This window comes from Alternaria triticimaculans, assembly GCF_023758025.1.
Source record: "Alternaria triticimaculans strain BMP 0046 chromosome Unknown scaffold_32, whole genome shotgun sequence".
NCBI lineage: Eukaryota > Fungi > Ascomycota > Dothideomycetes > Pleosporales > Pleosporaceae > Alternaria > Alternaria triticimaculans.
The window spans coordinates 150,306-162,752 of record NW_026055989.1 but is presented as its reverse complement, the minus strand read 5'-3'; the positions used below and the strand labels follow the sequence as shown (position 1 = coordinate 162,752).

Here is a 12,447-nt window from a genome sequence, read left to right as displayed (position 1 = left end):
AGTAATAATAACTAAAATTATAGATTTTTATTTTTTAGATAGTTAATAACTTAAAAAATCTTTTCTTTTTCTTTAAGAGAGATTACAAATACTAGTATATATAAAGTAGAAAGCATTTTTAAAGTATCTTATTATATATAAAATTTTTGTAAAATAGATTCTTTAAGCTTATTAAAGTCTTTAGCTAGTTTACTTTTAAAATAATATATATAGATAACTAACTACTCTTTAAATAAAGAAAACGTATATAAAACTTTATTATCTTATATTTCTATAAGTAGAGTAAGTAAGAACTAATACTAGTAAAAGTCTTAGCTAATACTATTATTTTATTAATATTAATAAGAAGTACTCTAGTTTCTTTCTTATTAATTATTAATAATAATAACTAAAAGCTTTTTTTCTTATTATTATAAAATAATAATAAGTACTTTTCTTTTTATTATTAATTATAATAGAGGCTAATTAACTACTAAATAAAGATTATAAATCTTTAAATAGCTTAAAGCTAAAAAGGTACTATTATAATAATAGATAAAAAGTATAGATTAAACTATATAGTTCTAAAATAGATATTCTATTAATTCTAAAGAATTACTCTTTTAGAATAATAGAAATTCTTTTCTTTTAAATATATTAATTACTTAGAATAAGTAATAATATAAATAAAATATATTCTAATAAAGCTATAAGCGTTTAGCTAGGCTTATAACCTATAAAGAATAGTTCTTATTACCTATCTATTCTTTATACTACTACTAAGTATTATTTAAGTATAATTAGTAGTAATAAATAAGTTAATATAAAAATATAAGTCTTTATTATAAATATATAGAAAAGAAAAAAGTAAAAAAATAGTAAAAGGTATTTAAGTCTAAGCTTAGTTTTAATAGCTTAAAAAGTTATTTATTATTTATAATATAGTATAATTTTATAAAATATACTATAGTAGACTCTATCTCTAAGGTCTAGAAGAACTATCTAATACTTATACTTTTATAAAATTTTAACTTTTCTAGAATTTAAATTTTTATATACTAGTAATTAACTTTTCTTTTTTTTAGACTAGCTTATACTATAGAATTTTTAGTTTACTAGTAAATTAACTTATTTAAAGTAGAATAAGTACTATAAGTATTTTTTAGTATAGGCTTTAGATTTCTAAACTTAGTAGTAGATAAAATCTAATATAAATCTAGATAGATTTAAGCTACTCTACTCTTTTAGCTTTACTAGAGAGTAGTAACTAGATTTTTTAAAGTATAAAGCTATATATACTTTAGAGCCTACACTAGCTACTAGATACTAGCTCTTTATATTATACTTTACACTATATATAATTATTTTACTTTTATTTAATATTTTTTTACTTCTATCTAAAGTATTAATATATTATACTTTACGCTATATATACTTATACGCGTATATTACGCCTATCTAAAGTTTTAATATTTCTTACTAAAGCTTAGAATAGTAACTTAATACTCTAAAACGCTAACTTCTATAATAAGGTTAGTAGCTATAGCTAATAGAATAGTAGCTTTAATCTACTAATAAAAGCGTCTACTTTTATTCTATATAGATTAACTTAAATAGCCTACTTATAGGTTACTACTTACGTAGTAATCTACCTATAAGGTAATAAGAAAGCTTTTTAAAGCTTTAATAAGTTACTGTATATATTTAATTATATTTAGACTTTTAATTTATGCGCTAGTAGAATTTATGTTATCTTATTATTGTACAACAACCTACAAGTAAGTATACAACCTAAGCGACGGATCTAGAGCTACCCTTGGATCGCTCGGTCGAGATTATCACCTGCGTTTATTTCGGAGCGAGGAATTAGGGGAGAATGGGGATGCTCACGGTGGTGAAGGGAGCGTACGACAGCTTGGCATACGGCTGGTCGGGTGTTTGTTTGACTAATGAGGTGAGAGTCCTAGGGGCTATTAGGTTCATGTTGAACGTGTTCTATCGGCAGCTTATTTCGCTACCTTATTGCACTCATGAACTTCGAAATGAGGATGGCCATGTCTTTCGAGTGATGCATCTTGCCAAACACGATGTTGAATCTCATTCCACTCTGTATATGCCGTACCGAAGCAGTTCTTATGCCTTGTAGAGATTTACTCTTCCGGCTCTACGTTCTCATCCACACCGTACTCTTCGACGATCCAAGCACAGTACTTCTCCCACTTGCTCACCCACTCCTTCAATCTTTGTGCCCGTACTCCCTTCCCAAACATTCCATCCTTGACATCCTGGGTCCACTCTTTCGCAGTGTAATCATCCAGACTAGCCCAACGCACGCTGTTTTCCGCCAATGAGCCCAGGCCTTCAAGACCAAGATTTTCCCATCCTTGAAGCGCTTGCCAAAAGTCGTGCGACATGCCCGATACGCCTTGACCAAGAATAGTGGGATCATCGTTGCAAAGCGAGCAAGGAACTCCGCGGGCAAGCAGCGCTGGTAGAGGATGCGACATGATGCTCGAGCAAAGTCTTAGCACTTCATTGGATACTGGGCAGCTCTCCACCAAGATCCTCTTCTCCTTAACCATGTCGATAAGGAGTGGATGCTTGTAAAGGCTGAACCCGTGTCCTATGCGTCGCGTACCCAAGATAATAGCGTCAAAGAGATTCTCGTCAGTGGAGTCGCCGTCACCAAGCGTTTCCCCGGCATGGAAGAAGAAAGGTATGTCGACCCCTTCCTGAGCGCAGGCCTTGCGAAACCAGAAAAGCTCGGGTGCAAGGTCCGAAAGCGGGCGGCCGAGATCTTCCTGGCCCACGAGGTCGTAGCCTGCGATAATCTCGGGGAATTCGATCTTCATCTCGATGCATTGCTTCATGCCTGGCCGATTGTTAGTATGGTAATACAAAAGCTCCCAGACGCGTTGATAGTGGACGAGATGTGTGCGAGTGGCAAGCAACTTACTCTCAATCACCTGCTTCTTTCCGAACTGTCTGATGGTCGTCCAGATCATTCTAGCGCCCCAAAAGTCTTTTCCGTCCTCACTCGCCCTGAACTTCTCAATCTCGTCCGCCAGATGCTCAAGCAAATTGAAGTGATCCGAGTCCCAGATCTCTTTTTTGCTGCTGCGGTAGGGCGTATAGAACGCTGCACGCAAGTCAACGTAGTATACGCCATCGTCGACTAGAGCCTTGCACATCCTGCGTACAAACTTGCGGAATATGGGCTCGTAGTATATGAGGGAGCCGAGAATAGGAAAGCATGATATGAACTTGCGCCATACTTCGTTGGGACCTTCGTGATGAGAGAGGTGCTCTGAATGGGTAATAGTGACGCGGGAGCGAATCCATTCGATGAAGGCCTTCTTGCCACCATTTGGAAAGGTATCCGCGGCTTGATTTACAGGCACCGCGGTGTTCGCAGTGTAGCTGTCGTTCCATATTGAAGCGTCACCGTTCGCGTCCTTGGAGTAGGTGAAGGAGAAGCCGGTTTTGCGCCTGGTCTTGTCGTCGGTGATGGGACTATCAGCAATAACGCAGACACCCTCAGTGTTGAAAGCTTCTTCAAGCGCCCAGTCAAGGTCCACCATGGCTTCCAAGTGACAGTGCAAGAGTGCGCCTTTCGGCATTCGCTTGACTATCTGCCACAGCTTGCTCTTCTCCATGCGCTCCTTGGCAAGTGAGAACATCATGCCTGGAAAGACATCGACATGTTCGGTTAGTAAGCTGTCTTCGTATTCCTTTGTCCAGAGAGTCTGTTGCTCCTCAAATCGAATCTGGGAGACGATGGCGCATGCTTCCTGGGCCATGGGCGATAGATTCTGGCGGAAAAGATAGTCTGGATGTGGTTAGAACACTGCACACGCTGAACAGTGACGAACATTTTGGTTCACGAACCGCTTCGTTGTCTCTTCTCTTGCTGAACCAAAGCGTCTCGGCCCTGTAAGTACTGTTGGATGAATGGGTCGCTTAGGTTCGGGACGCCTTCGGCCTGCGCCCACTCGTCGTCGTTCGCAGCATCGTTCGTAGTCATGATAGCGACTGTGTCTGCGGCTCAGAATAACAAATGTTTGGTGAAGGAAATGTTGTTCACAATTTGTTGCAAGAGTGTCAGACGCCGCCCTATCGGTGACTTCCGCGAGTTCCTTCCTGAATGGAGCTAGTGACTGCTGACGTAACCGGGTCTAAGTCGTGCCAAGAGCGACGAGATACGGACGCCTGCACAGATTACATGTACCAGCAGGGCACGCGGGAACACAGGGAATGCTGTCTTTCACTCTTCGAATGTGAAGTCTAAGCCGCACCGCAATCGCCACAATTGTCTCATTCACAGCACGCGCTCTTGACGCGTTGGGGCCTTGCTTATCGATTGCCTAGCGCGCGTTGGTGCATGCGCGGGGCGGTAGCGGGTGATGGCAGCTGCACGGTCGCCTGCGATGGCATAACACATCATCTGCGCTCCATAGCACCGCAACCTCGACGCTAGACGGCGGAACCTCGCCCTGTGATCACCCACGTCTTTTATTGCCACGCGGACCGGCACCCTCACTAATCCCGTTGCTGATGCCCCTACAGTACTGCTTTTTCTAGATCCGGGACCGTCCATACTTCACATCCGCGGCTGGTGAAGCAACAAGACTTGGCAGGCACCACTGTGCATCGCCGTACCGATAGCACGACTTTCACACTTCGCAGTTGTGATACGCGCCACCAACCCGCACGCTCCGCTATCCATGGAGCCTCTTCTCTCCCGGCGATAGGCGTTCGACCAGCCTGCCACCAGCGCGTCCCCCAACCCGGTCGCCAGCCTCTCCACCGCCATGGCTTTCTTCTCTACGCTCTCGAGCTCCATCGGCCGGAAGATGCTCCTCTACGGGTTGCGCCACATCGACATACTGGACAAAGACCCTGCCGACTTCGTGAGCGTCGATGTCGGGTGGCGCACCACACTCGAGGTTCGGGACGTTGGGTTGCACGTCAAGGTACGTCCCGGAGATGTCCATCACTGTGCGCCTAGTACTGACACCATGCTCTAGAAACTCCTAGCACTATTACACCTCACCCTCCCTCCCGAGATCCAGCTGTTGAAAGCGCAAGCCTCGCTCCTCCGGGTCACCTTCGTCCTCGAATTCGGCGTCCCCCAGATATTGATAGAGGTACATGGCATACGGGTAGAAGCTCGGTTGACCGAGCATGTCGAAGGTGCTCCCTCTTCAAATACTCGCCGACAGCACACCCAGAAACGATCCTCGCCACCTCCAACGGCCGCTTCGCCTTCCGCTGCCCCCAACAACCAGGACAATGATGGCTCAGACAATGACACCGATGACGACGACTACGTGCCCACCGTAGACGAGCTGGCCAAGTCATTCATAAAGACGGAGCCTCTGGAAGAAATTCGCGAGCTGCAGCGTGAGCTCGAGTCTCAACCTACGTATATGCCCGAGTCGGTCGCATCGAGTGACGATGGCGAAGAGGCTTCTGTCGGTATTGGAGCGTCTCTGACGATCCCAACATATCTTCGCAATATGTTGAACACCGCTTTAGATCGTCTAAGCATAGTTGTCAACAACATCGATATAGATGTGGAGGATCACTTCCCTAACGATGCCATGGACTCGTCAAAGTCAAGCGAGACCTCACCTTCTTCTCTGAGCTTTCATATCGAGAGTATTGCGATTGATTCGACCACTGCCAAAGATGTTCGCATTGAGTCTGAGTCCACAACGTTGCCTCCCGCCACCTCGAAGCTAGGTAAGCGGAGAATGCGGGTGGAAAACATCTGCGGGCGTTTAGTGTCTGATGTCAAAAATTTCGTATCTCAATCGCAGCTCTCGCAGCCGTCATCTCCGCCTACTTCGCGATCACAGGCGTCAAGCAGCCATGAAGCCACCAGCGAACCTGCGACGAGTCAAGTTCAAGACCAGCCTGTTGAGTCTAGGCAATCCATACAAGAGGAAGTGATAAGCTCGACAACATTCCGGAGCGATGAAGAGGCGTCATCCAGCCAGATCGTTTTGCCAACAGAAGTCCAAAGTGCCATTTCTCACGGAGAAGCTGCCTCACCCAAGCGTTCTTTATCCCCGGACCAAGCACAGCTAGCGCTGTCGCCGCAAACAACAGACGATGATCGTTTTGCAGACGCTACTTCCGATGACGGCGTGTATGGTCAACAACTGCAGCCTTCACTCGGCCAGTCTCAGCAAGATCATGATTTCCCTGATCTTGGCGAGTGTAGTTTATCGTATGACGACGAGGGCTTGCTCAACTTCGCGATGCAGAATGACATGCTCAATTCACAACTTGAGGAGCAACCGGCGATGGAACAGTCCTCGGAAGCGGCGACGTGGGGGCTAGACGGTGCAACTTCAAGCCGACATACTCACATCTCCGAAGCCGCTAGTGATGCATCCGTGTCAGACTTGCCTACTGTGTCTGCTCTGGGTCGCTCCTTTCCAATCCCGAATGTGATCGACTCACCGTCTCAATCGGGCCATGTCCATGCACCCCACATCAGTACTGACAACTTAGCTGCAGCACATGAGCGAACAACGGATGATACTCAGGAGCTTTCCGACGACGTGCACCAGCACCTTGATTCATCGCCTTCACCAGATGAAGACATGGCCCAGTCACGGTTTTTCACGCACGATGAGGCTGAAAGTATGTACATGAGTGCAGTGAGTGCGACGCAGGCTAGTTCCGCTCATGCTGGACATGTTCCCGGAGGCTGGGACTCTTCGTCAGACTCAAGTAAAGAATCTAGTTCCGATAGGTCGGAATCGATACCAGAGGATATGATCTCCGGTAGCATTTTAGCGCCATTGCCAGAAGCAGACGATGGATGCGAGACTCCACGTCCGGGGAGCCGCCAGAGCTCGGTCTTGCCGCCAAGACCAGAACTTACACAAACCCCTACGCCTGACGCGCCCGGTCCGCGAAAACATGCCAAACGGTTTCTCACCATAGATGAGATTACTGTGTGGTTCCCCATGGCCCTCGGTGACAAAGAGCATAAGGATGCAACAAGCGAGCAAGCCGATGATGCGGCAGGCATGGAGTTTAGTCCTTCCAATCTGGGTGAAGATTCTATTTTCACGGAGATGCCAGGATCGTTCTCCAATTATGCACATTCTTCTTCACACCGTCGAAAGCCCTCCCTGGAAGCATCGTCTCGCGGACGACCTACTCCCGCATCCCTTCAAACATCTCGGCAAACAGCGGAGCCCACGACAACAGGCGTGGCTTCGATCATTGTCGATGTCGGCTCCGTAGTCGGTCATATGGACATATCCACTGGCCGCATCATGGCCGCTATGCTTGCTCGGGCAACACAAGCTCTGACGGGGGAACATTCCTCAAGCGAAGAAACTGTGAAATCGAAGCCCACGGAAAATTTGGAATCTTCTCCTATCAGTCTTGAAGTTTCCGTGCAGAGCATTGCTCTATCGTGGCTGGAGCACGTGTCGGCGGAATCTAAACAGGAAGGGCCGCTTTCAGAGCACCAACTGGAACTTCAACCTTCGGACGCAATATTGAGAGCCGATTTCTCGGCTATACACCTCACAAGTGGCAAGTCTTCCGGTATTTTGCAAACTCAACTTCATATTGGCAAGTTCACATTAGCATCTTTGGATCAAGACATCATTTCCTTCCGCAGCTCACGGCCGAAATCCAGACGGTCGGCCAATGTCCCGCTAGAACAACCCAATCACGATATAGAACTGAAGTACGAGCAGGGGCAAGACGATCGTATCACCATCGTCACCCGTCCCCTCAACATTTTGTTTGACATCCAGAAACTAGACGACGCGCTGGGCTCATTTGGTGGGTTCAGCGGCATATTAGAGTTGAGCAACTCCATCAACTCTAGTAGCGCAGTCGCAAGTCCGGTCATATCTCCAGCCCGTTCTCGGCCTCGCGGTGTACATTTTGGTGATGGTCTACCTCCCCCTGTCAAAGAATCACCACCCACGAAGTCTCCGAAGATCGACGTAAAACTCGGTGAGGTATCTTTGGCCCTCAGGGGGAAGTCATGTTCCATGCAACTTCACACCACGACGGTGCGCATTGCTGTACGGCAAAGCAATGTGCGCCTCAAAGTTTCCGAGACACAGCTAACTGGCCCTTACACCGAGGTCGCCCCCAAGACTGCACCTTTTTTTGGAGAATTGAAAGGCACTGAAATCAACTTCCTCTTCGCTCCTGGCGAGCAGGATCTCACTAGGCTAATATCCCTAATCACGCCATCAAAGAACCCGTACGAAAACAACGACGATATTCTCATCGAAACCCTGCTACGTCAGCGAAAGAAAGGTTCCGTACTCCGAGTTGAAATCGCTGAAATCGGTGTTCATGTTTCAGATCTTGAACACATGAAAGCCTTTGAGGCTCTGGGGATAGAGCTGGCTCGATTATCCAAGGTCACCAAATACTTGCCAGATGATGATCGACCTGGCCTTCTAAGCCTCGCATCTGTGAAACGGCTGGATGTTCGCGTTACTGTGAATGAGAAACTTGGAGATGTCTCAGTCATCTTGCAGGAATCCGCGTTAGCACACGTCGGAGTTCCTGCTTTGCTTGCTGTCGAAGTAAGCAAAGCGACTGTTCGGCGCAACGAAGAAGTATTGGTTCATGAAGTTGTGGAGCTAGACCCATCGGAAGAACTACCCGTCATCATGCTGAGGATGGTGGGCGATGAGATGGAACCCATGGTGAAAGTCAAGTTGCTCAACTTATGCGTTGAATACCGAGTCAGCACGATTATGGCAGCGCTGGGGATTGCTGAGGATGGCACGGTAGACGATCTGGCTATAGGCCTGGCCTCGAGCGTCGCAACCGTCACAGGCGCATCCTCTCCTAAGACCATCAGCCGACAATCTTCCCAGGCGAGTTCGCCAGTCACAGCAGTCTCTCAGCCGCTTCAGGTCGATCTTTTACTGAGGGATTGCGCAATTGGTCTCAATCCTCGGAACTCACTCTCGAAGGGTCTCTTCGTCCTCACGGAAGCGCATGTTACGGGTAAGCAAGCAAGAAACGACTATTCAGTCACGGTCGACCTCCGCAAGGCTTCGATGCATGCTATAGATGACATAGCGCGCCTAGAAGAAGACCACGGACCTGTCTCTACCATACCCTCTGCCAACGGCCAATTGAATGGGCTGAAAAACTTGGGCTATGTGTCTTTGAGTTCGATTTCGGCCGCAAAGATATCTGTCAATATTGGAGGTGATGGACAGGAACACCCACAGCTAGTGGACGTGGAGTTCAAAAATGAGCTGTTTGTTATCGAGTCATGCGCAGATTCTACACAGACGCTCATGGCAATTCTGAGCGGTCTACAGCCCCCAACGCCACCATCAACCGCAGAACAGTATCGTATGGTACCGCTACAGCAAATGATGGAGTCATTCACTGGCGATGGACTGTGGCAAGATGAAGAAGCCGATGACTTCATGAGCAATGCTGACTTGATGGAGGATGATCTGCCAAGGGAGCCTACCTTCGTTGGTGGACTCTACAGTTCACAGCCCCTGCTGACTGAAGAAGAAATGGGCGACAGTCTACTGGGTGAAGGAGATCTCAGCGCTTTGGCCATACCGCCTATAACTCGCCAGCGTGGCGATCGAGCTCTCCTTGAGAGCTTCCAGGAGAAGCACGAAGTCACTCAAGGAGAAGAAGCGTTTGATTTTGACGACGACTACTTCGGAGAGTCAAATATTGAACCAAAGGGTAAAGCCCGTAAATGGGATTCTGCCAAGAACCAATATCATCCATCCAATGAGTTCAAGGTTACAGGCGCTCCACTAAAGGTACGCGTCCGCGACGTCAACGTTATCTGGAACTTATACGACGGCTATGACTGGCCTCGAACACGGAGCGTTATCAGCAAAGCTGTGGATGACGTTGAGGCTCGCGCCGAGGAGCGACGGCATAAGGGACGAGAAGAAGATGACGACGATGACTTCGTTGAGCAAGACTTCCTCTTCAACTCGGTCTGGATTGGTGTGGATGTGAAGGACGAGAAAGGAGCTCTAGCCCGACGTATCAACCATGATATTGACGATCTTGCCAGCGAGACGGGCAGTTATGCGACATCGACAGCGACACGCTCGACTGGAGCTACTCTACGACCTCGAAGTACTACCAAATCCAGGCGTCGTCTCAAGCTCGAGCGTAGTAAACACAAAAAGATTGCATTCTCCCTCAGCGGGGTCGCAGTTGACCTTGTCGTCTTTCCGCCGGATACAGGCGAAACAGTCAATTCCGTTAATGTCCGCGTACGAGATCTAGAGGTTTTCGATCACATGCCCAGCTCTACCTGGAAGAAATTTGTCACGTGCGCAATCGATCCAGCGAAGAGAGAGCTCATTCGTCCGATGATAAATCTTGAACTCAATACGGTCAAGCCGATCACTGATCTAGCGGCTTCGGAGCTCGTCATTAAAGTAAGTCTTGATGCATGTTGAACATCCCAGCTCTTGCTAATTTGATCGTCAGGTGTCTATCCTTCCACTCCGCTTGCATATCGATCAGGACGCTTTGGACTTTATCACGCGTTTCTTTGAGTTCAAAGATGATTCCGCACCCGCTAGCAGCCCAGCTGGTGACCAGCCTTTCATTCAGCGGTTGGAAGTGATGGCGGTTAAGCTGAAGTTGGACTACAAGCCAAAGCGCGTGGACTATCGCGGCCTCCGGTCCGGCCACACAACGGAGTTCATGAATTTTCTCGTCCTCGACGGCTCGGACATTACCTTACGCCACGCAATTCTGTACGGAATTACATCGTTCGACAAACTTCACAAGACTCTCAATGACGTGTGGTCACCGGATGTCAAGAACAATCAGTTACCAGGCGTACTATCGGGGCTGGCAGGCCTGCGACCTTTTGTGAATGTCGGTTCCGGCCTCAAAGACCTCGTCGTTGTTCCAATGCGCGAGTACAAGAAAGACGGTCGAATTGTGCGCAGTCTGGGGAAGGGTGTACAAGCATTCGCTATGAACACAACGTCAGGGGCAGCACGTTTGGGTGCGAAGATGGCGATCGGCGCGCAAACTGTGCTGGAAGGCACTGAAGAGTTTCTTAACCCACAGACTGACTCATCGAGCCGCCATCAATCTCTCGACTGGGATGGAGAAGATCCTAGTTCCGATACAGAAGAGCCACGCGCCGTATCGAACTACGCCAACCAGCCGATCGGTGTGGGCGCTGGTCTTCGCAGCGCGGTCAGACACTTCGAACGCGACTGGAACACTGCTCGTGACGCGGTGATCGCGATTCCTGCAAACGTCATGGAAGAGGGTAGCGGTACGGGTGTCGCAAGGGCCTTGCGTCGATATGGACCGACTGTCATCTTGCGACCTGCGGTCGGTACCACGAAACTGGTGAGCAATACGTTACTAGGCGTAGGCAACGCGCTTGATCCCGAATCGAGGCGTAAGATTGAAGACGTAAGTGATGCTACTATACTAGTGATGTGAACAGAACTAACATTTGTGCAGAAATACAAATCTTACTAGCGACCAGTCTTCGTTAACACGAGTATGAAGCCAAGTAGCAGGCCATCTTTGCTGTAGGCTGTTTGTTCACGATCTAGTATTTCTCTTCACTTTTCTTCGGAGCGTTTGCATAGCGACGGACGGAGTTTGGGTGGTGAAGGCGTCGCATTTCCAGCCTTTTGCTATGCCGTTGGCATTGGGCAGGCGTTGTCACACATTTTGACATTTTGATCTTTCGCTGAATACCACTTCATTTCCTTTAAAGTGTATATAATACTAGATTACAAGCCGCAGAACGTGCTTTGTGTACAACACTGTCGCCCGCTCCTGTACATGCTTTCCGGGGCTCCCATTCTGATGTTGTCTTTCCCGTTAATCATAAGCCTTCCGGACCCATAACTCCGTCCTTCGGGTATCAAGGGCGTGTTTATACCCTTGGTAGGTGAGTACCTAACGATGCATCTCTGCTACTGAACTAACAGCGCCATCCCCGGACTAGCCTGTCCCAACGCCTGTTCCCCGTCCCATTGCGCACGACGCCTCGTCTCTACCTCACGGGCGGCACGTCGGTCTCGAAGAGGCAGGGTATCGATTCGGTCGTCTTCGCAGCTACGACGTGTCATCTCGCAGAACTTTTCGTTTTCGGGTGAATCCATATTGATCAAAAAGTCGACCTTGCGACGTGAGATATTGAGGCTCATGGTGACGTTTCTGGTACTTGATCTGAACCTGGTCAGCTGCTGTCGAAGCTCCCGAGCGCGGGGACGCCTCACATACGTGAGAAAATACAGTGGAACGTGGGTGATTTAGCTCAAAGTAATGTTCGGTCTTGTGTCACCGCGGTTTGATATTGTGGCTTTGATTGGGATGATGGCGAAAGCTTCTAGATGTTTCGGTGGGTGAAGAAACTCCGCTCAGGTAGTTCTATTGCAGATCTGGTGGTGTTTGGATTCGTGCGCCGTTCGACGTGGAGAGATA

General features: G+C 47.7%; 2 protein-coding genes across 2 annotated transcripts; one reads left to right on the top strand and one right to left on the bottom strand.

Moving 5' to 3' along the window:
- Positions 1-2,129: 2,129 nt before the first annotated feature.
- J4E78_010456 (uncharacterized protein) lies at positions 2,130-4,003 on the bottom strand (the record flags this gene model as incomplete). Its single annotated transcript, XM_049371034.1, has 3 exons — positions 2,130-2,851; positions 2,936-3,808; positions 3,868-4,003. 3 exons carry the CDS (start codon positions 4,001-4,003, stop codon positions 2,130-2,132), a joined length of 1,731 nt encoding a protein of 576 aa, XP_049217293.1.
- Positions 4,004-4,790: 787 nt separating this feature from the next.
- J4E78_010455 (uncharacterized protein) lies at positions 4,791-11,490 on the top strand (the record flags this gene model as incomplete). The annotated part of the gene is made up of 4 exons (XM_049371033.1): positions 4,791-4,952; positions 5,007-10,418; positions 10,471-11,421; positions 11,473-11,490. 4 exons carry the CDS (start codon positions 4,791-4,793, stop codon positions 11,488-11,490), a joined length of 6,543 nt encoding a protein of 2,180 aa, XP_049217292.1.
- Between the last annotated feature and the right edge of the window lie 957 nt (positions 11,491-12,447).